Source organism: Lynx canadensis, chromosome A1 (assembly GCF_007474595.2).
Source record: "Lynx canadensis isolate LIC74 chromosome A1, mLynCan4.pri.v2, whole genome shotgun sequence".
NCBI lineage: Eukaryota > Metazoa > Chordata > Mammalia > Carnivora > Felidae > Lynx > Lynx canadensis.
In genome coordinates, this window is record NC_044303.2 from 132,600,066 (window position 1) to 132,625,513 (window position 25,448).

At 35.3% G+C, this 25,448-nt stretch overlaps 1 protein-coding gene across 1 annotated transcript in view; it reads right to left on the bottom strand.

Annotated features, from left to right (window-relative positions):
• ADAMTS6 (ADAM metallopeptidase with thrombospondin type 1 motif 6) overlaps positions 1-25,448 on the bottom strand; it is a 297,415-nt gene that overhangs the window by 66,526 nt on the left and 205,441 nt on the right. The window contains exons 14-17 of the mRNA XM_030321954.1: positions 11,284-11,386; positions 4,063-4,196; positions 2,116-2,239; positions 1,498-1,578 (exon numbers count right to left, since the gene is read on the bottom strand). Of these exons, the coding sequence (XP_030177814.1) occupies positions 1,498-1,578; positions 2,116-2,239; positions 4,063-4,196; positions 11,284-11,386 (442 nt within the window). The remainder of the gene's footprint in view (positions 1-1,497; positions 1,579-2,115; positions 2,240-4,062; positions 4,197-11,283; positions 11,387-25,448) is intronic.

Here is a 25,448-nt window from a genome sequence, read left to right on the forward strand (position 1 = left end):
ATTTGTTGAGACACTCCACAAAAAAGATATTTCCAAGGATAAATTTTATTTTATTTTAAATTTTTTTTAATGTTTATTTATTTTTGAGACAGAGAGAGACAGAGCATGAATGGGAGAGGGTCAGAGAGAGAGGGAGACACAGAATCTGAAGCAGGCTCCAGGCTCCGAGCTGTCAGCACAGAGCCTGACGCAGGGCTCGAACTCACGGACCGTGAGATCATGACCTGAGCCGGTCAGACGCTCAACCGACTGAGCCACCCAGGCGCCCCTAAAAGGCCGCCAATATCAAGTATTGACAAGAATGTAGAGCAACCAGACTCTTCTATATCATTTGGGGGAATATAAGTGATAACAACCACTTTGGAAAATAGTTTAGTAATTTCTTATAAAGTTAAAGGTGTACTTATCATAGGAGCAGGCCATTTTACTCCTAGGTTTTTATCCAGAAGAAATGAAAATATATGTCTACACAATGTTTACCTATAACTGTTCAAAGAAGCTTTATTCATAAGAGTCAAAGACTGGAAATGACCCAATTATCCAATAAGTGAGTACATAAACAAATTATGGTATGTCCCCACAAAGAAATGTTATTTAGCAAAAAAAAAAAAAAAAAAAAAAAAAAAAAAAAAAGAATAAACTTCAGATACACTCAATTTATTACTCAAAAATATAGATGAATCTCAAAAACATTATCGTGGGTGAAAAATACCAGACATGAGAGTATATAGACTTTATGATCCCATTCATGTGAAATTCCAGAATAAATAAAAATAAACTACATATTAACATATGTATATTAATAATTCATATGAATAATTCTATTATTACCTATATATTTATTTACATGTCTATAATTTATCTGTATACATTTACCAGTACCCTCCAAAATGTACACTTACAAAAAAATAATAAATGCATTTTATCATATATAAATACTTCAATTACCTATATATTTATTTGCATATCTATAATTTACATGTATACATTTACCAGTACCCTTCAAAATGTACACTTATAAAAAATAATAAATGCATTTTATCATATATAAATACCTCAATGAAACAGATTTCTAAAAATCAAATAGCCAACACAGTGAAGAGCTATAAATTCCTAATTTTTTTGTTTAGCTCTTATGTGTGGTCTTACAAAACTTGAAACTTCCTTCATTTTAGCATGAAAGTGTTCTACTCAAGCAATATGTCTTTTCACAGCAGGATACTGTGCTGCTTTTCCTCAGTAATTTAAAAATTCTTGGGGCGCCTGGGTGGCGCAGTCGGTTAAGCGTCCGACTTCAGCCAGGTCACGATCTCGCGGTCCGTGAGTTCGAGCCCCGCGTCAGGCTCTGGGCTGATGGCTCAGAGCCTGGAGCCTGTTTCCGATTCTGTGTCTCCCTCTCTCTGCCCCTCCCCTGTTCATGCTCTGTCTCTCTCTGTCCCAAAAATAAATAAACGTTGAAAAAAAAAATTAAAAATTCTAGCAATATAGGCTACTTACCAATGTAGTTCTTTGACATGGCAACTTCTCTGACTTCAATATGAACAGAGCCTCTTGGTATCTGCACTACCTCCATATAGCCTGGAACATAGAAGATAGGCAGTAATAAGCAGCACGTGCAGCCTTGGTCAGAAAATGAGTGTTTAGTAACCATTTAGTAATAAGTTTCCTTGTTCTTCAAATCTTTACTTGATTGACACTTTATAAAATTACAAAATATGGGAAAATTCCCCTTTGGGTTCATGAACACATCTATTTTTCTTTTTATCTAAAATATCTCAAGATAATCTTTAAAGCCCCAAGATGTATCATATTGGCTCATGTTTTGTTTTTTGTTTTTTTTTCCTCAACACATAGCCCTCCCATCAATGCTCTGTGGGAATTTCCATCTTAGGAAAACATGGCTAAATGAAGTCAAGTAGAAAGGGAATAATATTTCCTTAAAATATCTTACATGAATCTATAATTGATACTTAAGAGACTGAAAGCAATTTGGGGGAAAAAACATTGTCTGCCTAAACAAAAAATTTAAAAAGAAGGCAGTGGGGAAGAATTCAAGTGTTTTGGCTATTCCCAGTACATCAGAGGTGTGAGGAAGAGTTCTCTCTACACACTCACCTCCTCTGGGCAACGAATCATTGAAGAACCCTTCAATGGCATCACATGTGCTTCCATCCCCTCCACAGACTCGACATCTATCTTCCCTAGCATCGGATCCCAAAATATTATCACAACCTACATGCTGAAAACAGAGAAGAATATTCAGTATGTCATGAAGAGGATTTCTTGGAACCATAACTAACCAAATAAATATAACTGATTTGTTTTTCCAGTAAAGGAAATCAAAACAGGAAATATTTTCCTCTTTCCACTTTTTCCTTCACCCTCGAGCAAGTTCTTAGCTAACATTTTGCAACATGTAAGTTTAAAGAAAAAAATTTTTTGATTCCCCAGGAATGTATGTCTATATTTCTAGCCTAGATTTCTTTTTCATTTATAGATAGCATGCTCCAAATCTTGAAATATTTTATAGTTTGTTGGCAATGGGCTCTTATTTATACCTTCGATTAAGAAATGCAAGAATTAAGAAAAATGGCATATTGTCCTACACAAGGTAATAACAGCAGGAGTCTTGACTGAGCTTTATGGTTTGACCTTTCTAAATCACTGGCTCTTTTGGATACCCAATTGTTAGTGTCAAGGATTAGTTGTGGAATTCAAACCTGGGTAAACCTTTAAAAATGAATACCTGTTTATACTTGCTAACTAAAATTGTCATAAAAAACAAGGAGATGTAAGCATGTGATTTTAGAAGCTGAAATTCTTTTAGTTTTGCATTTAATCACAGAAATGTGGATTTTTATATATTTTTGGTACATATTTTGGTAGTTGCATTTGTATATATGACCTATAGCCATTGATAACAGGCATGTGATCTCTGAATAAAACCTGTGCTTTTTGTCTTTGTTTTCTGAAAAAAAAATTAATACTGTCAGAAATCACACACACATACAGGATCATCAGATATATTTGGATGCAAGTAGCCAGAAGGACAGAAACTTTTGTAAGAAATTGTGACACAGGGGCGCCTGGGTGGCGCAGTCGGTTAAGCGTCCGACTTCAGCCAGGTCACGATCTCGCGGTCCGGGAGTTTGAGCCCCGCTTCGGGCTCTGGGCTGATGGTTCAGAGCCTGGAGCCTGTTTCCGATTCTGTGTCTCCCTCTCTCTCTGCCCCTCCCCCGTTCATGCTCTGTCTCTCTCTGTCCCAAAAATAAATAAAAAACATTGAAAAAAAAATTAAAAAAAAAAAAAAAAAGAAATTGTGACACAAAGTAAAACAGATCATGTGTTTATCTCTTCTTTCTCAATTTCTAAGACTTAGAATTGTGCTTCTCTTTAAAATAAAACAAAGACAAACAAGAAAAAAAGTTACAAGGACAGTGGTATTTGTGACTTCTCTTATTATGATCAGATTTATACACAGGTCTAGGAAAATAGCATAGATTTGGTCCAATAACTCTCAACTAGTCTTGATAATTCTCTCAAATAAATGCTTTAATAAGGTAAAGACTAACTCTATAATGAAAACCATTGTGTTTCAAAATGCTTCAAAAAGAGGCAAAGTAGGAGGAACACAGCTACTTCACACTTTGAGAAAAAAATACGCTATGAAATGTATCAAACAATCTTCCAGTGAAAACATATGGTAGCCATATGAGTAAGAGCTGCATCCTTGTTCCCTCTCTTCCTATCATCTTTGCAGTCTGTTTGTAAACAGAGCAAAATAATAGAAACTAAAGTCCAAAATATATTCAGAACTTTAGCAATCACTATACATGTAACTAGAACATCAAAATAAATCACATTTACATGATGTTTGAATACGAATAGGCTATTCTACCTTTATATGTACTGTCAACCTAATTGGAATCTGATTTTCTCTAAAATATAGCTCTCTTTTATTAAAACTGAGCATAGTTTTAATTAAGAGCTAATATCTGAGAAAAGAAGACAAAAGTCTCAAAAGCCCCAACAAAAAGGAGTGAAATTCGTAATTGGAGCAACCTTGCATTCCCCGTTGATACAGATATCCAGTGAGTCCGCATTGCACTGAGTCCCATCAATCACCGCAGGGGCACGTTCAGTGTAGAAGTTGTAACCTTCAGCCAGGCAGTTTAATGCGCAAGGTTTTACCCCACCTGGACAAATACAGCAGAAGAGAAATAAATGGAGTGGTTCTTGTAAGAAATGGTGATTCCATATTAACCACAGTAAATTTACAATTTATACAGACATAATGCTGTCACTGTATACCCAGATGTGTAGGTTTCTTTCCTTCTTTGCTAAAATTTCACACTTATTTTCATTGCTTGTGAAACTTGACAGAGGATCCATTGAGCAGTTTCAAAATTTAAAATGTTCACGTATTTCCAATATATATTTAACAATATATTTTAGGTCAAAAGGGATCATAGTAAAGGTACCTAAATGTTGAAAAAAATGGATGAAATGGAAGATTTTTTAAAAACTAAGAAAACACAGGGGCCTGGGTGGCTCAGTTGGTTAAGCATCCAACTCTTGCTTTCGGCTCAGGTCATAATCTCAAATTTTGTGAGACTGAGTGCCACTTCAGTCTTTATGCTCACAGTGTGGAACCTGCTTAGGATTCTCTCTCTCCCTCTCTCTGCCCCTTCTCTGCTCACTCTCTCAAAATAAATAAATAAACATTAAAAGAAAAACTAAGAAAATAAAGTTTGAGGAGGCTTGACACAATAACTTCATGTAACAAATGGAAATTTCTACAACATATGTCCCTTGTTAACTGCAGCTGATACAAAACCCTGCTACTTGAAGCAGGGATATGGTACTTGTAAAACAAAAACAAAAATGAAAACAAAAACAAAAACAAAAACACCTCTGAATTTGTACCCGGTTTAAACATACCATATTCAACGAATGTGGCTTTAGCATAGAGATAAATTTTTGAGATAAGCAAATCAAAGGTAAAGTTAATTATAGCATTAGATTTGAATAATTCTTATTACTAAATCAAAGATATTACATGGAGCATTAAACGTGAACAAATAAAACAATACCCAATTTAATTTTGTGAATAAATGCATATAATAATGTCATCATTTTCATTTTGTCACTGAAATTTGTATTTTTAAGGTTGATGTGAAAAATGGGCATAAATAATAGTAATTTAAAAAATAAGCAGAGTAATATTATAATCCCATAGTATATTGGAAAAGTAGCAATATATATGAATTTATTTTATTCAAAATACTGCATGAGAAAGCTACATAAAAATATGTATCTATTGATTGAAATTATGATTTAAAAACACTTTTGTTGAACCTTCATTTAAAACACTTGGCTTCATTCTAATTATGCTGATAAGATTTCTCTTTGAAATAAAGAAGACTACTTCTAGCAAAGAAAATAAGGCAGAAAGAAAAAATGACATGCTTAGTCTTAGTGAAAGTAGAAACCAGGTTTTTGCAGGGTGAAAGTATGTGAAATAAAAGAGACAAGACAACTGAGTGGTAGAGACAATGGTAAATGAGAGAACATTTCATTAAAGGAGATCATTGTTAAAGTTGATTGTTGTATAATGCAAGAAGATGGCCCAATATTGTCAGAAATTCTATTTTTTTCATGAGAATCTGAAAACCTAGATTTTTAAAATAAAAACTTTTCTTAGTAATTCATTCAAAGTTTTCAAAAATACTGTGGAGGTTAAAACATGTATGTAAGTAAAATCTGGTTCCTGAACTGCCAGTTGACAACCTCTGGCCTAACTCTGTGTTTATTTCCATTTTTGATGTCTACAAGCTATAGAACTTCTATATAATTGCAATGTTATTACTAGACTTAGGGTAATGATACCTTTGCTGTACTGAGCACAAAAATAACAAGTAATAAATAAAATAATTTCTTCCTGAGCTGATAATCAAGGTGTTTATTTTTGTAAGATTCTCATTAATAAAATTACTCTAAATTTTAATGAATTTTACTGCGATTTTTTTCATTACTACCCAATATAGTTCTTTTCCCATTTTTTATTATATTGCTTTGGAATTTAAGGCAGCTTTTTGTGTATCTGTCTTGAAAAAGAGAACCTGAGTTCTCTCAATTTTAATGTTATTTAATTATGTAAGTTAGTATTTGATATGTAGGACATATAAATGCCAAAGATGTATTCCTTAGACCATTACACTATGTGATGATGACAATAAGAATACATTTCTTCCTTTTTTATTACTGAAGATGTGTTTAGCTTCCTAAGCTACAGTGAGTTTTCAGAAGATATACTGCATTTATTTCGAGAAGGGATTTAAGATGATTCTCCAAATGGAAGGTCACATCATTACCAGTTACCTTCAGTGAAAGCTTATTATGAATTTAGGGTTAATTTACTAAGCTTACATTATCTAGATGCTAATTATTAAATCTGTTAATTATTTCAGACACTTCTTTCCCTCCTACAGTAAGATGAAAGAATCCCAATTGTATATGCACCTAATAAAAGCAATTTGAATTACATGAAGAAAAACTTACAGAAAAAGAAGCAAAGTCATATTTTTAACAGTTGCAGATTTTTAACACACTTCTCTCAGTAACTGAAAGAGGAAGTCAGAACAAATTTAAAAGATTTAAACAGCACTATCAACCAGCTTGATGTGATGGATATCTGTGGAACAGTGTATCCAACAACTGAAGAAAATAATCCTTTTCAAGTATAGATAAACATTACCAACATGAACAATAAGCTGTACTATAAAACAAATCTCAATTAATTTTAAATATTTAAATCATACAGAGTATTCTCTGATCATAGAATTATATTATAAATTAATAACCAAAAAAATCTAGAAAATATCAAATATTCGGAAATAAAAATAACATACTTCAAATAACTCATGGGTCAAACAAGAAATCACAATGTAAATAAGAAAAGATTCTGGACTAAAGGAAATTTTTTTAAAAATCAGGTTTTGCGGGGGGCACCTGGGTGGCTCAGTCAGTTAAGCATCCGACTCCAGCTCAGGTCATGATCTCACAGCTTATGAGTTCAAGCCCTGATGGCAGCTCAGAGCCTGGAGCCTGTTTCAGATTCTGTGTCTCCCTTTCTCTCTGCCCCTCCCCCACTCACGCTCTGTCTGTTTCTCTCTCTCTCAGAAATAAATAAACATTTAAAAAAATTTTTTTAAATCAGGTTTTGGGAATGCAGAAAAGCAAAATGAACCCAAAATTTAAAAATAATAAATATAAGAACAAAAATTAATAAAAAAAAGTAATAAAGTACTAAAGCCAAAAGTTGATTCTTTGAAAAGATTAAAGAAATTGATAAACCTCAAGCAAGATTGAACAAAGAAAAGAGAGAAAACACATATTATCAGTATCAGAAATGAAATAGCATTTATCACTACTGAGCCCACAGATATTAAGCAGGATAGTAAGAGAATGTTATGATCAGTTTTCTATCAAGAAATGGGATATGCAAGTAACAAATTCCTTTAAGACATAAGAATTTTTAAAAATCTAAATAGCCATTTATCTACTAAAGGAGTTGAATTTCTAGTAAATTTTTTTTCATAAAGAAAATACCAAGCCTGAGTGGTTTTACCAGCGAAATATATTCTAAGGAAGAAATAATATCAATCCTACATACTCTTTCAAAATAAATAGGGATTCTAGTTCTGGAAACCAGAGTAGCTCTAATACCCAAACCTGTCAAAGACATGATAGAAAAAAAATTTACAAATCAATATTCCTTATAAACATAGATGCAAACATCCTTAATAAAATATCAGAAATTATATCTGATAACATATAAAAAGATAATAAATCAATACCACATGGGGTTTATCCTGGGATAAAACGTTGGTTTGACATAAAATCTATCAAGCAATTCATATATTAATGGAATAAAGAAAAACACATATAATCATACATGTACCAGTTGTACTAAAGGGCCAATCCAGTGAATTAAGGCAAGAACATGAATTAAAAGGTATAAAGATTACTATAGACAGTCACTACTTCCAGATAACATGACTATTTATGAAGAAAATCCTAAACAATCTACAAGACAACTCTTAGAACTACGAAGGGAATTTAGAAAGGTCACAGAATAAAAAGTTAACACATAAAAATCTATTTAATGTTATATACTAGAGAAAATAATTAAAAATGTTTTAAACTTTTATTTACAATAGGTTCAAAAACAATAAGTTACTCAGGAATAGGTTTAACAAAAGAAGTGCAACACTTCTTAACTAACACTTAAAGCTATAAAACATAACGGAGAGAAATTAAAGAAAACATAAAAATAAATGGATATATATATACACACACCATTTTGATAAATTCATTGTTGAAGTCAATACTCAATGTGTCAAAATAATATTGTTAACTTATCAGTTCTCCCTCAATTGATCTATAGATTCAACATGATAGCAATCATAAGCCTAGCATGTTTTTCTATAAAAATGAATAATAATTCTAAAATTTATATAGAAATGCAAAGCATTCAGAATACCCAAAGAACTCTTGAAAAAAAGATCAAAGTTGGAGGAACTTACACTACCTGTGTCCAAGACTATGCAGTTATAATAATTAGGTCAGTGTGGTACTAGCATAGTATTGCTGCCATTTCATTTCTTTGTGCCTTGTGCACATTTTGTCGTGCATTTCTATTGTTGACAAATAGATCAGAGAAACAAAATAGAGTCCATACTACAAATACACACCATACACCCAAATTATTTTTAGACTGTAGATCTAAATGTAAAGACCAAAACCATGTGGCTTTTAGAAGAAAACATAAGAAAATATCTTCCTGAGTTGAGAAAGGCAAAGATTTCTAAGATAGGACACTGAACATAATAACCATAAAAGGAAACAAAATTGAAAAATTAGCATTCATCAAAATTAAAATCTTATACTTATCCAAAACACCATTAAAAAATAATAGGAGAGGGGCACCTGGATGGCTCAGTCGGTTAAGCAACTGATTTGGGCTCAGGTCATGATCTCACAGTTCGTGAGTTCAGGCACCACATTGGGTTCTCTGTTGTCAGCACGGAACCCACTTCAGATCCTCTGTCCCCCTCTCTCTCTGCCACTCTCCTGTTAGCTCTCTCTCTTTCTCACCCTCTCTCTCAAAAAAAAAAAAAAAAAAAAAAAGAAACATTAAAAAAAAGTAACAGGAAGGTCCAAAGATGGGAGAAAATACTTATAAAATTCATCTGATAAATGACTACCACTCAAGAATAAAAAGATTTAAAAAACAATTAAAAAAACAAGCAAAGGATTTGAACAGACACTTTACAAAAGACTTATAAATGGTCAACAAGCACATAAAAATGTCCACAAAAAAATGTGTGTAACATAATCATTGGTCAGAAAGTGCAAATTAAAACTGCATAGAGACATTATTTTCTACCCGCCAGAAGATTGAAAATACCAAATGTTGGCAAGGATGTGGAACAAACATACCTATTGGTGGGAGTATAATATGGTACATTATTTTGGAAAAACATCTGGCAATTACTTTTAAAACTAAACTCACACCTACCCTATTGCCCAGCAATTCCACTCCTAAGTATTCACCCAAGAGAAATGAAAACATATGCTTACAAAAGACTTGTACACAAATGTTCACAGCAGCTTATTCAGAACAGCTGAAAACTAGAAACAACTCAGGTGGCCATCAATAGCAGAAAGGAAAAACAAACTGTTTATTACAATACAATGCTGCTCAGCAATAAAAAGGAATAAACTATTCATACATGCAATAAAATGGATGGGTCTCAAAAACATTTGGCTTAAGGAAATCTTGCCCAAAAGAGTAAATATGACATGATTTCACGTATATGAAGTTCTGGAACTGACAAAACTAATCTATGGTAATAGATTCAGAAATATCAGAACTGTGGTTTGCCTCTTGGAGGAAATGGGTAGAGGCAGCTATTGACTGGGAAGGACTATGAGGACTATGAGAATCTTGGGGGTATGGTAATGTTCTATATGTCAATAGGGTTTTATAGGTGCATGCAATTGTCAAAACTCAAGGAGAGTACAGTTAAGATTTGTTCATTTAAGGGGTGCCTGGGTGACTCAGCCTGTTAAATATCTGACTTCAGCTCAGGTCATGATCTCGTAGTTCATGAGTTGGGGCTCTGTGTTGGGCTGTGTGCTGACAGCTCAGAGCCTGGAGCCTACCACGGATTCTGTGTCTCCCTCTTCTCTGCCCCTCCCTTGCTCACACTCTGTCTCACTCTCTCTACCTAAAAAATAAATGTAAAAAAAAAAAAAAGATTTGTGCATTTCATTGTACATAATCTTCTCTCTCTCAAAAAAAAGAAAATATTGAACTGTGGTTAATGCTATACGTGTTGAAGTACTTAGAGGAAAGTATATTAATGACTACAACTTACTTTGAAATTCATCTGAAAAATAAAATAGATTAATGGATAGAGAGATGACTAGACATGTAATAAAGGAAGTATATTAAAATGTGAATGGTAGAATCTTGGTGGTGGGTATAAAGATGTCACTGTAAAATTCTTCTAATACTGCTCCACTGGAAAATTTTCAAAGTAAGATGTTAGAATAAAAAACAAACATTGAAGTTTTTTAAAAGGGTATTCAATTCTTCCAAGAGAAAATTCTAACAAAATTTAATTTATATTTTGAGAGTACAAGAAAACTTCTTGTGTTTACTAAATAATTTGTGTTTGATACATGCCAAATTAAAGGGTAAAAATGTTTCCCAACACTAAAAAAAGAATAACAATAATCTAGGGGAAGATCCTTGGCCTTTGGCCAAGAAAGAATACAGATTTTCCTGGCCACTTTTGAGTTGGTTTATATTGTTATAATCTGTTTTTAGGGTGATAATTCTAAATATGCAATGATTATAAATGATTATAATGTAATGTCCATATATCCCAAGGAGGTCTCAAGAACTCAAAAACATTATTTGGATTTATATCCTTTCCAGGACTTGAATAGAATACAATAGATTTAGGTTTCTAAAAACGCTGTTAAATAGTATTAGGTTTTAAAAAACGATTTCTGATCATTTTTACTAACATATAAACTTTATTACAGGAAACTTTATAGTACCTTAAGCATTTTCCTGCTTTGATTTGCAAACACTAATTTTTACTAGTATGTGTATGAATGTATGTGTGTGTTTGTATGTATTTATATATTCTTTCATATGTGCAAAGCTCTCAAGCATGATGAATGCTCTGCCAGATTATACATTACCTCCAGTATAGGGTTTCCAGTTATAATACTTTCCACGGAAAGGCATATTGTCAAAGTCTGCACACTGTTTCTCTCGAAAATCTCGGGCCCCCAAAGGACATGGCTAAAATAAAATAAAATCATAAATGGTATGATTGTTGAAAAATACCGAAACTAAGGGACAATGTCCCTACAATTAAAATTGCCTAACTCATCACATTAGTTCACTGCCTGATGCTATGGCTATAATTCTGGTATTTGCTTTACCGTTTTACAACCAATATTCAGACTGAAGATTCTGAATTGTAATCTTAGCCACAGAAGAAATAACTGAAGTAATTTAAACAAAATTAAGCGTTAAGACAGTTTCCGTATAACTTTACACTCAGATACATGTCATAGTCTACTTTACAATCAATCCATCAGGTAGCTCCTTATAAACACACACAAAAACTATGTGAAGAAACTAAAACACAAAATCTCTGTTGGTAACATTATTTGAGGTCCATTTGCCACAGCTACTCCCAGCTCTTTATTTTAAGGAATCAAGAGGCAGGTTTGTAAGACAACATTCAGTACTATTAATTGTGGTTTGGATCCCCACTACTATAGCTGTTTACTGTCTAGCCTTGACAAAAACCATATTTTAAGATGTGGAATGAACTGGGCAAATGCTATGCCTCAAGTCTAAACACCTTCAAATTCAAGGAATTTGGACTTATTAAGATTTACATTTAATCTCTGAACATCACAGAAAGTAAAATACTAAATTGATTCAAAACATGTGCATATGTTGGGTAGGGAGAGAGAAGGATGTTGAGAGGGTGAAGAGAGGGTTATTTGTTTTTAAACATTTGGAATGCTTCTTCTACCTGAATTTTTTAAAAAGGAAAACCTTGCCAATGTAGTTAGGTCTAGATTCCAAATACCACAGGGCACCCTAAATTCAATCTCTAAGTTCACAAAGAATTAAAAGTACAACATCTCACAGTGTTTGAGCAATCTGACCTAACTTGACTTATCTTTTAGAGTTATGCAGTTGTGGCACCTAAAAAACTGTTACTGCTTTTGAAATATGGAGAAAATAACCCACTCACATATGGAAGAACAAAACAGGTCAGTAGATAAAATTCTTAACTGTGAATAAATGATGAGTAGATTAAACTCTCAGAGGTCATTCTGAGATTTTTACTACCCTCCCTTGGATCTCTACATTTATAAGGTTTTCTGAGGTCAGTATGTTGTAAATGGTCCCTTGAAGAATGTATAAAAATAATAGGCCAGGGGCGCCTGTATGGCTCAGTCAGTTAAGCATCCAACTCTTCATTTTGGCTCAAGTCATGATGACACGGTTCATGGGATCAAAGCCTGCGTCAGGCTCTCCACGAGCCTGCTTAAGATTCTCTCTCGCTGCCCCTCCCATGCTTGTGTGCTCTCTCTCTCTCTCACTCAAAATAAATTTAAAAAAATAAACATTTAAAATAAATAAATAAAATATGACACTGCAATATCAAACCTAATGATTGTGCTTATCAATCACCCTTCTTATTTGCCTTTTAAAAAATGGCAAATAATTGTTTACCATAGGTTACCTAGTGCATCACTTCCGGGGTGTTTTGTTTCATGGTGTGCTTATGTTTGGATCAAAGAAAATCCATTCTATCTACTTTCAGGGAATCTGACACAAGGACTAAAGTTGTCAGTGGCTTTGCCATGCAGCAAGACTGATTTTTAAGCAAACATCATTGATTTTTTTTTATATATATAAAAAATACTTTGAACTCCAACTACAAGTTTTCATATAATACTTAAGTATTTGTAAAGCACCAACCACCTAAACATTCATTCAAGCATGGCTTTTAATCTAGTTGGAGAAACCAGATACAAATGCTACCCAGGCATCTGAGTAGATTTTGGCTCAGGTTCTGATCTCACGGTTTGTGAGTTTGAGCCCCATGTTGGGCTCTATGCTGACAGTACAGAGTTTGCTTGGGATTCTCTCTCTCCCTCTCTCTCTGACCCTGCCTGCCTCCTTGCGGGCACTCTCTCCCTCTCTCTTAAAATAAATGAATAACCTTAAAAAAAAAATCCTACCAGATACATAGCACTGTCTCAGGCAGTGAATATACAACAGCATGGTACAGGTGACCTATAAGTGCTGTAATAAAAGTAAAAGATCCATGTGTCATGTGATTAATTAGGGAAATTTTTGTGGAGGAGGAAAATCTCAAGTATATTATAATTATAATAAAAGTATTAAAAATAATTACCCTTTGTTAAAAAAAATGTTATGTACTTTATTTTTTATTATTTTAGAGAGAGTGCAAATGAGCGAGGGAGAAGGGCAGAGGGAGTGGCTCGGTGTGGAGCCTAATGCAGGGTTCAATCCCACGACCCTGGGATCATGACCTGAGCCAAAATCATGAGTTGGACACTCAGTCGACTGAGCCACTCAGATGCGCCAATAATTATCCTTCATAATATTATAAAGTATTATAGGAATTGAGCTGGCTGAGAGAGAAAAAATTTCTAGGCGGAGGGAACTATTAAGAATGAAACCAAGGGGCGCCTGGGTGGCGCAGTCGGTTAAGCGTCCGACTTCAGCCAGGTCACGATCTCGCGGTCCGTGAGTTCGAGCCCCGCGTCAGGCTCTGGGCTGATGGCTCAGAGCCTGGAGCCTGTTTCCGATTCTGTGTCTCCCTCTCTCTCTGCCCCTCCCGCGTTCATGCTCTGTCTCTCTCTGTCCCCCAAAAAATAAATAAACGTTGAAAAAAAAAATTAAAAAAATAAATAAAAAAATAAAAAAAAAAAAAGAATGAAACCAAGTAAAGACATGGGCACAGGAAGGCGAAGGTCATATGTTGGGAACAGTTGGAGAAAGGCCATCCTAGGTGAAAGGAACTTATGAAATCATAAGAGGAGACGACATTTCATAGAAAACCACATGAAAAAGTTCTGAATTAACAAACTAAGGCATCATGAGGGCCATTCACAGAAAAACAAACAAAAGAAAACCACCCCATTCTTGACTATGTTGTAAGGAATCTCCTAAATACAGGCAAAGTAAAAAGTCCAACAGAAGGGTTTAATAAAGCATTTGGATAATATTTCATAAAGTTTCTAATTTACACTCTTTTTCTGTGATAACCACTCCTAGAGTCACGATAATAAAAATATTAACAATGACAACAGCTACTTAGCATTTACTGAGCATTTAGCAGGTACCCATTCTGTGGCACACTATTCAGAGGTCTCTAGCTGTGTTACCTATTCAAACTATCTCAACACTCTTAGGTAGTTACAATTAATAATCCCTTTTACCCAGTACACTGGGTACACAAAGGCTGCTTAGTAATAGTTTCAAGGTGTAAGGACACTCCCTCATCTAAGTGGGGGTTTCCTTGAACTCTAAATGCTATAGTAACAGCATAAGGTTGTAGCTCTGTTAAGATGTACAAAAACTTAACAGGAGTAACCGTCATTTCAGCTAGCAAGTTTCTTTTCTTCTCCAAACTACTTTTTGCTCATTTATAAGAGAACTAAAAGCAAACTTTTGGAGTATGATTAACCTGGAGTGAATTCTAATTTGGTGTATTTAGCAATGTACCTGCAATGTACTTAATTTTGCAAGCCTCATCTATAAACTGGGGATAATACTAGTATTTACCTCCCAGGTGAGGACTCATACAAACTGTTTAGCTCTGTACCTGGTGTACAGATACTGTAGCACTGAATAACTATGAGCGGCTGTTCTGGTCTTGGCTCTGGGTGTTCTTAGATGCATTCCTCACCTTCTTCTACACTGTTCTGTATTTCAGGGGAACAAACTCTGAAAACTCCATTTCTCAGGCTTCTGTGTCTGCTGATTTCCGACAATGGTTCAGACAATGGAAGGCACTACGGCAGAAGCCAGAATGTTTCTCTCTCTCTCCACCTCAGGCAGCATTGTAGGCAAAAGCAGAATCTTTTTGTGACTCCAACTTCACTGGTAACAGCACCACACTTACCGCCCCCACCACCCATACCCTCCAACCCCATCCAGTTTCTGTTCCACCTTCTAATGTATAATCCCAGCCTCTGGACTCTGATAAAACTACTTCCTTCCTTGGTCTCCCTGGGAGGATGGGTGGCATCTTCCTGTCTCTTCCATCAATTCTTTTCATTAAATTCCCTCTATTAAATTCCCTCTATTTAAATATTCAGAGTGGTTATATTATTATGGTTGGATCTTTATTGATAAAACAATAAAAAATAGCAACGATGATGATATTGACGAGGTATTTGGGAGACTGAACAGAGATGGTTTCTATGTATTATTTTTTGCAATTTGTTGGTTAAGTGCAGAGATTAGCCAACTTTTTTTTTTTTGGTAAAGGGCCACATACTAAATATTTTAGACTCTTGAGTGTCATTCGGTCTCTGTTGCAGCTACTCAACTGTGCCATTATAGTGTGAGAGAAGCCATGGACAATATATAAACGAACAGTCAGGGCTGTGTTCCAATAAAATTTTGTTTACAAAAAGAGGGGACAGGCCAACTTTGGCCCAGAAGATGTGATTTGTCAACCCCTTGATTTAGGTGTTAACATAATAGATACATATGCCCAGTAGCACTTTGAAGAATAACCAAACTCAGTGATTATTTTTGAGTCAATACAGAATCATATACTTTTGAGAAATGTTAGAATATAAACTATGTTGCTTAACCTGCTTAAATCTCCTCTACAATTATTCCCCAAAGTGGTCATACAATCTATATAAGCATCTAACAGAAAAATAAAAAACTTTTCAGGAGCTGCAATTACTATCAGGTTCTTTCTTACTTTTAGCCCAAATCTGTCCCCCTATAACCTAGGGGTCTTGCTCCTTTCTTCTGGATCTGCACGGAACAATCTTACCCCTAACTGAAAGGAATCTAGACCTTGATGGCTTTCCTATGGGCACATCATAACCTTATCACTAGTCCTCTTAAAACCAGCCATCAAGAACTGGCCTTAAATGTCTTTCTTCTAATCAGCAAATACATTTATTTGCTTAATATGTGTCACACATGATGTAAGCTCTAGAGATAAAGCAATAGACAAAATAGATTAGGTCCCTGCTTTCATGGAGCTCACTCTAGTTGGAGGTGAGAAAGAAGAAAAATAAAGCAGGGTGAAGGGACTGATAGCGCGGTAGGAGGGAATTGTTTTAAAATAGTATTGTCGGAGAAATTCTCTCTTACAAGGTGGCCCTTGAGCAGAGAGTTAAAGGAAACTGAGGGAGTCACCTACATACACATGAGTGAAAATAAACAGTAAATGAAAAGACCCTAAAGCAAGACTGTACTAAGGATGTTCATAGAATAGCAGCGAGGACAGAAGGGCTTAAGGAAACTGTAGTAGACTTTATTCCATGCCTTTCTGCTTCTAGACTATATCAGCTAGTGTTCTGTTTTCCTGATTTCAATGGTTCCTTCAGTGAATGATCTGGATTTGTGTTGATTAGAAATTAGCTCAGTAGGAGTTGTATATTCTTGTTCCAAAGAATCAGAGTGATCAAGGAAAAGAGTAATTTCTTAAGGAAAAATTACATACAGTAGATTCTTTTGGTTGTTGTTGTTTTTTTTTTTTTTGAATAAAGTGTTTTTTTTTAATAAAGCGTTTGAGTAAAGCATTTAAGAAGTAATGCTTTTTACATTACTTAAAGGTAATAAATGCTGACACCATGCAAAAACTCTAACAGAAAACAGTGGGCATAAGCAACCAATTTTTTATGTAAAGCCTGACAGGTTTTCAGCCTCCTGTTGCTAACACTAATCAGGCATCCTCTCCTTCTAAAAAGCAACCAGCAGGACCCCACATAAATCCAGAGGGCAAAGCTGCAGGTCTCAGCATTTTTTATCTTAGTATTTTCAAAGAAATAAAAAAAATTAATATTAGCATCTTTATCAGCACTTTTCTTTCTACAGAGATATGTAACGTTAGAATGTGTTAGCACGTTCTACAGACTATCTTATGCTTCCAATTATACTGATTGTTTAAAAGCATCTTTTTTTTTGACTAAACTTAATACTTTTTATTGGTACATAAATCTAAAAAAAAAAATAATTCACTGGGCCATAAAAGTTGCTATAGAAAGAAATCTCAGCTTCCTCTCACAAACTTCATAGTGGCAGTTCTATTACTGAGGTTCTAATCCCAGTTTTGTCCCAAAGAATAGGGTGACCTTGGCAAGTCCCAGAAGCCCTTTGTGCCTTCTCTCTTTCATTTGCAAAATACACTCAAAATGCCATTTAACTTCAAGAGAAATACATCCCAAAATGTCTTGCAAATGAGAAAAATCCGCAAATACTGTGTTATATCTTATGGGTAATATAGTGTGAGAAGAAAACCCAGCATGAAAATTCTTTTACCCCTTTCCCATTCTTTTCCTCTTCCTAAAGAAGTTAAGTAGGCTGGCAGGATACAAGGATTTTTACAGCCTCAGGTAAAATTGCAACGTGAGCAAAACTGGCATTTTATTCTTCTATTTCTTTTCTCTATTGCCCTTCTCACCTTCTGCTGCTTTTTCCTTTCTTGCTTCCACACTAAATGCACTTTTGCTTCTTCGCTATCAAACCAGACCATACTTCAACACTCCCCAAGTTTAATTCTCTACTCCCTCTCCAGGGTAGCAATACACTCTCATATGTTCTATACCCTCAATACCAATATACTCTGTACCAGTACTCTATTATTTATACCAATATATTCTTATATACTCTATATTAGTTACAGGAGAATACATGCAATTTAGATTCCAGCCCCTTGCTCTACTTAGCAAGTCGTGTATTTGACAATGGGACTGTGAAGAAAGAACACATTTCTATCTGTTCACCCAAACAGGCATCCCTTTCTAAAGCACACAGTGTCACATGGGCTGACAAAGTCCTTGCTTCTACACCCTCTCTTAAAGGTTGCAAACAAGATTCCTGATTTCCTGGTTATCAAGTACTGTATGATTATCTCACTAAAGTTAAATGTAGTGTCCAATGCACACAGTGAATCATCTCAAGTAGTTTTGAGTCAACCTTCTTATATTTTCTCCCACAAAGATTTCTGATTTTTTTGTAGTTTCACTGTGTATTTACTTTTAAGCAAAAAGAAATAAAAGCCCGATAAACCTATAATGTCCAGACAAACTAGAATCTAGCTGCCATGTTTGATACCATAATCTTCTATACAAGTTTTCAAACTTAAAGCTTTTTCTGTATAGCCTGAATTTAATTAAAATGCTATTTGAACATAGCATAACCTTTTCTCTTAAGCCTATTAAAATGTTAGTGATGCAGAGAGCAAAGGCAAAAGAAATGTAGATAAAATTAAATTTCCTTAACTTGCAGCCCATTGACAAATACTTGAGACAGGCAGAGTCTGACATTTCTGCAGGAACTCCCAACCGTCTGAATGTTAATGCCTGGCTAGAGGAAAAAACAACCTTAGCTTAACAATAGCTAGGCCTCCGGAATCCCCTAAGTCTTCTTTTAACTTATGAAAATCCTTTTGGAAACCTCCTTTGTCTCTACCCCTCCCAACTTAAAAGTATATAATTAATAGCTCCTCACATTCCCAGAGCAGCTCTTTCTGCCCACTGGTCCTGTCCCCGTGCTTTACTAAAAACCATCTTTTTTGCACCAAAAACATCTCAAGAATTCTTTCTTATCTGTCTGCACCTGAACCCTTACATCCAATCACATCATTAGGAAACAAACATTTACTTCGTAATTTTTAAAACATCCCTTTTAGAAACACAATAAACAAGCAAGCTCTATTCTGTGTCTAAAAGCTAGTCCTTATTTTTCAAAACACGATGCACAAGTTTATACTAACCTAAAGAGTAATGACATAGTTCCTGTTATTCTTTTGCCATGTATATAATAATATAATAAATATTATATAAAACATTTATAAAAAATGCAGTGTTTGATACATCTCTGTTTTCTAATTATAACTTGGGACATGGTTATAACACTGTTAATGGATCCACTCTGTACCTTGTTATCACTTACCCCACACCTCTCCCTGGGGGCAAGGTCTGTAGGTTCAGAATGTTCTCAGCTATCTGGTTCTGCTGCAGGGTAAGGTTAGACTGGAAGTAAGACAATGTCAAAGGTGACCAAACTCTTTCAGAGAAGCTTACCTTGCCCAACCACCCCCCAAGGGCTCCATCTGTTTGTTATGAGAGCACTGGATCAATACTTAGACATTCTATGCCTCACTGAATCCCTTCCTTGGTACTAGACTATTGCTCAGCTTTAGTCCCTCATAAAAAAAAAAAAAAAAAAAATTTGTTTTAGAGATGGGGTAGAGAGGGGCAGAGGGAGACAGAGAGAAAGAGAGGGGAAAGAAAGAGAGAGAGAGACAAAGAGAGAGAGAGAGAGAGAGAGAGAGAGAGAGAGAGAGAGAATCTTAAGTAGGCTCCACACTCAGTGCAGAGCCCGACTCTATCCCAGGACCCTGGGATCATGACCTGAGCCCAAATCAAAATTTGGATACGTGACCGACTGAGCCACCCTAGTGCCCCTAATTTCAAAATACTTAAAAAAAAACCCAAAAAACACAACACTTATTCTTCCTCTTTATAAAAGTGATTTGAAGATTTAATTATATTTGCAAGTACTTCATAATTTTTGTAATCTACTTCGAAACGAAAATGTCTATAATTAATAGCTACACTGTATTGAGTACAGGTTAAGTATTAGAAAGTAGCACTGGATGTTTTACATCTATTACTTCTTTTAATTCTCAAACAACCCTGTAAGTTTGGTATAATTATGCTCTATTTCTAGAGGAATTCCCTGAAGCTTAGGTATTTCAACCAAATAGCAACAAGTGTTACAGTGAGCAATCAAGCTTAAGTTAATTTGAATCCACAATCCATACTTTCCCCACTACAATTCTACGTTTAAATATAGGCTATATTTTCCACAACCAAAGCAATATCACGTTTAATGACTATAAGCAATGTGTTGAAGAAGAAAAAAATTGCATGGTACCATGCCCCTCTAGAAAAGCTGAGAAAATACCCAGATACTACACACTATGCTTACATTTTTTTAACAGACCACAGACCACACTTTTGACACCATAATTTTGTATAGTTTTGATGTATAAGACATAGGAAATGCAATGTTTAAGATGAAAGACAAATATGACTTTCCATCCCAGCCTGCGTGAAGCTTAGGTTTTTCACCAGAGGTTTTACTCCAGTTGTACAGGCCACTTTTAGGCAACCAACCTGAACAGCAGAAACCTGTGTAAAGTAGAAGGGCCCACAGTGCTCCCCAACCCCCTGGCTGAATACAAACAGCCCAATGGGCGACCTACCTCAAAATACCCAAAAGCCCTAGCTGACCTAGGGATTGCTTACACCCGGACACAGGTACCAAAAAAGAAAAAACTGAAAATCGCGCACGTTCCATACCTCCTCACCTTCCCCCTTGAACTAGAGACCCCCAGCACTGCCTAGTGGCAGACAGTATTTGCTTTGCTGTCCTGCCCACACCTCCCTTGGGGTGTATTCAGTAAACTATTTCCTTTGTTCTGCCTTGGGTGAATTCTTTCACTGCCTGCACTGCCAGGCTCCACTTCATCAGGTTGCCCCTCCCCCCCCCCCACCAGTTACATACATTATCAAGCAGACACACAAATCACAAATAAAATAGAACAGGAAGAACAAGCACTTTTTTTTTTTTTTTTTTTTTTTGGTTTTGGAGAACAGCTAAGCAACACCAGGAAATTCTTTTTTGAAATGTAGAAAAGTCCTTTTTTATGGCATTATGATCTCCTTAAAATTCTGTTCTTCAAACCCAAGTCTCACAGGGGCCATGTCTATTTTCTATTTAGATTAGTTTATGATCTCAAATATTCTACTGCAGTTCCTAGTACAATGGTGAGACCCAATTTCATCCAATTCTACTATGTCTTTAAGAAAAATTGGTTTCTCAGTAGTTTCAAGAGGAAAACCATTTTAATTTGTTCCTGCTATAGCTATTGTCTTCATGTACTATTCTGTCCTTGAGGCCTTATATGGATGTCAAAGAAAGCATGTTTGTCTAGCTGCTTCTGAAGGCTTCTGAGGGGAACAGATGATCATGTAGATGTCCGTCTAACACATCTTGATGCAGATAATCAGCCTTAGAGTCTAAAGTGTCAGTACCTTTGGTCTCTAAGCTGATTAGGTTGCTGTTGAAACTGGTCAGGCCAATTTTATAGCTGGATACAATTTTCTGACCTATTTTTAAATTTGTAAAGATTGAGATTTTTTTTATAAATTGCCTTTTCTATCTCTGGGGATCTTTTTCTTTGCAACTGGAGTAAATGGGACAGGAGATAATGGAAACATTATTCCCTTTCCACTGGAGAGCTCTTGTCTTTCTACCAGTCCTCTATCCTTCAAATGCCTGTGGTGGGAATTAAATCAGCACTGGGGAGAAGTTGTAGCTATCTTGTTTTCATGCTAGCCACTTTTTAAGACTGCTTGGCCTAAAGACGTTCTTGGTCTTAATTTTTCCTCTAACCTAAGCAAAAAGGAGACTGTCAGTCTTGCATATTTCAATCTGATTCACTAATGTAGAGATCCCTGTAGGAGTATCAAAGCTTTAAAATAGAAAAGTGTTCCTTTGTGATGTATCTCCTTTCATCATGGCTACCAGACATTATGAATCTTAGAACTGATAGTGTTAGCCTCTTTATTCAGGTCACTAGGAAACTCAGAGCAAAATGTGTGGCCCATATTAATAAACAGAAAGAATTACGGTACATATTTAAGGTACTAATCCCAGCCTAATATTATTTTCCTTTTCCTTGTATTTTCTAATTTACTTTATTTTTCACTTATGATTTTAATGAAGCTAACGCAACTCTAATCAGAGTTATGACTAGTAATGACAAATAATTATGATATGTAAAAACACAAGAACTAAGTGGTAATCTATAGTACTAGCTGGCCAATCACAGAAATGAGAAGGTCAAGACTGTTATAAGACATGTGAGACTGATAGTCTATGAGGAACAGGTTGTAAGATCTTAAAAGGGCATAAATTAAACAGCAGAGAGCAAACTTCAAAGATTCATAAATAGGTGTTGCTACCATTTGACTGCCTGATATGATCTCATTTTGGGCAATGATTTGAAAATTCTTCCAGGATCATTTCAATTTATCCTTTGTACCTTATTTAAATCTCAAGTGAGCTCTTGGATCACAAACGGCAAGCCAAAATGCTTATGAATTGTTTCCTAGTTCTTGACTGTCAGATTAATTTTAACTAATTGTAAAGATTTCTCTCATATTGCTTACAATGTCACTAAATTGATGTGCCCAGTATTCAATTATGTTAAATATGTACTAAGGTAGGAGGCTGTTCTGATAAAGACAAGTATACTCTGGAATTCCTTAAAATAGGGTAGCTCGCACATAACAGACACCCACATTATAGAGGGGAAAAAAAAGAACACTAAAACCATTGTATATTTAGAGAAAAGTACCAAGGTTAACATAAAGGATACAAACACAATAGCTCTATAATACCCCCATAGTAACACCCATTCTATGCTTACTGGAACATACTGAGGTCTTGCTTATGTGACTCAGTATTAACTACAATCAATTCACTCTTTAGGATTTATCATGAAATTCTCTTATAGTCTATATAATAGAAACTTTTAGAACAGTTTTTTAAAATATAAAAGTTTCTGCTATAACATAACACATAAATTCTTGAAAAATCCTCTTTCTGCAAATTTGCATACTAAAAATAATAGGTATATGAGAAAAATAGTGTTAGAAGCAGATAAGTCAAAGACAGAAAACTAACAAAAACAATAAAGATTCTAATAAAATACTAGCACAGTTTAAAAAATGCATGGCAAATTCCTAACAAAGGAATCCTGAAGTAAACATAGGACTTTATCTTCTAGAAAGAAAAAAAAAAGTGAAATAAGTTAATGTGAAAGGGTTGAGGATGCTAAGTTATAAAGAGAAGAGGCCAATGTACAAAGACCAGGCAGAAACACATAATAAGGAGTTCCATGACAGAGCATGTGGCCAAACTGAGCAAAAAGAAGAATGTGGGATGAATGGTCATCATATACAGTATAAATTGCCTGTACCATTCTGCTGTATCAATGTAGTTTGACTTTAGCTGTTGTATCACTTAGTGGCAAAAACTATGCCACAAAATGACTCAACCACTTATGAGCTAATTTGTATTGCAGAGGCAAAGTTGTAACAGAACAGAGTATACCAAAACTTCATTTTTTATTTTTATTTTTTTCAAAGACTTTATTTATTAACTTATTTCTAAATGTTTATTTTTGAGACAGTGCATGTGGGGGAGGGGCAGGGAGAGAGGGGGACAGATGATCCGAAGTGGGCTCCGTGCTGACAGCAGCGAACCCGATACGGGGCTTGAATTTACAAACCATGAGGTCATAACCTGAGCTGAAGCTGCATGCTCAACTTACTGAGACACCCAGGTGCCCTTCAAAGACTAGATTTCTATTCCCAATGTGGGACTGAAACTTACAACCCCGAGATGCAATCATATGCTCTACTGACTGAGCCAGCCAGGTGCCCCTCAAAACTTTAAGTCAGCATATTTTTCTAGATTTATGTTGAAAGAATAAATTCAAAATATCTCAGCAAGCCAACTCACTGCCTAGGAAAAGGAGAAGAACTCTCAGAATGGGAAGAAAATATGGTGAAATTAATGGGTCTGGTACATAGTAAGTGCTCAATAAATGTTATCAGCAGCTACTACCACTACCACTACCACTTCTGTTGCTGCTACTTCACTAGTAAAGATGGAAACTAAAAGAGCACTGAGGCAGACGTGTGTGGTGTACCCAGGATCTACACTCTCTACTTTATTGCTAACAGAATTCTAATTTTTGGTCAGGAATCTACCTCTCAGGAAAGGTGACCTTAACCTCATGTTCGGGGCAAATCTGGATTAGTCTAAACTAATTATGGTAATCCCACTGTTTTTGGCCATAACGGGTTCAAAAGTGGGCATGAGGCCTCCAGGCCAATACAACATGAAGTCCATCAGAGGGAGGGCGGGGGGAGCTTTGGGAAAAACTTTCCTTATAAGTACTAAAGAGACACAGGAGCAGTTTATCTCTTCTCTTCCTCTGGATATTGTCAGGGCAAAAGCACTTTAGGTGCTCCGATGCTCCACTTACATTTTGAATTCCCCCTTCTCAAAGAAGACCTTCAGGAATTTCCCTCACTATCTTGTCAGCTCTTTGGGGATTTTAAAGTGATGTTTTAAACAAGTCTTATTCAATAATTTTTTAAAAAGAGTTCTGTCAGAATAACTTACTCTATCATTACCAAAAATGGAAATATTCTACCTTTGTTTGCAAAATGATCTAAGACTGATTTGTTTTGAGAATTTTATATATAATTTTTACAATCTTCTTTGTGACAGTTATTTTTCTATTGCATAGCTAGACTGTGTAGCTCAGTGCTGCCTAGTACAGTTGCCATGAGCAACATATGGCTTTTCAAATATAAATTAATTCAACTTAAAAGTTCTGTTTTTCAGTTACACTAGCCACATTTCAAATGCCCAATAGCTATTTTGGTGAGTAGCTACCAAGCTGCACAATGCATATATAGAATATTTCCATCACTAAAGAAAATTCTCTTGGACAGTGCTGGCTATGTGTTCTGAAAGTTTAAATTTTCATATATTAGATTATGCTTTAAAAATCCCCAGCTTAAAAACTTATGCTCAGATAGCTTTTATAACTTAGATAGCATGAAAATAAATTTCACTGTGGTAACTGAATTGTCACATATTCTGAACTAGTAGAGTCTTAGATTTATGAAAAAAAAATTATTTGTATTTCCATGATATAGTGATATTAACGGTATCATTTGCTGAAAGCTGAAACAGAAGACAAAGCTAATAATAGAAATGTCAAGCCACCAGTAGCAGGTTCTACAATTTGAGCATCTCATGTTTATTTATTTTTGAGAAAGAGAGGCAGAGCATGAGTGGGGGAGGGGCAGAGAGAGAGAGAGAGGGAGACACAGAATCTGAAGCGGGCTCTAGGCTCTGAGCTGTCAGCACAGAGCCCGATGTGGGGCTTGAACCCACGATCTGCGAGATCATGACCTGAGCCGAAGCCAGATGCTTAACCGACTGAGCCACCCAG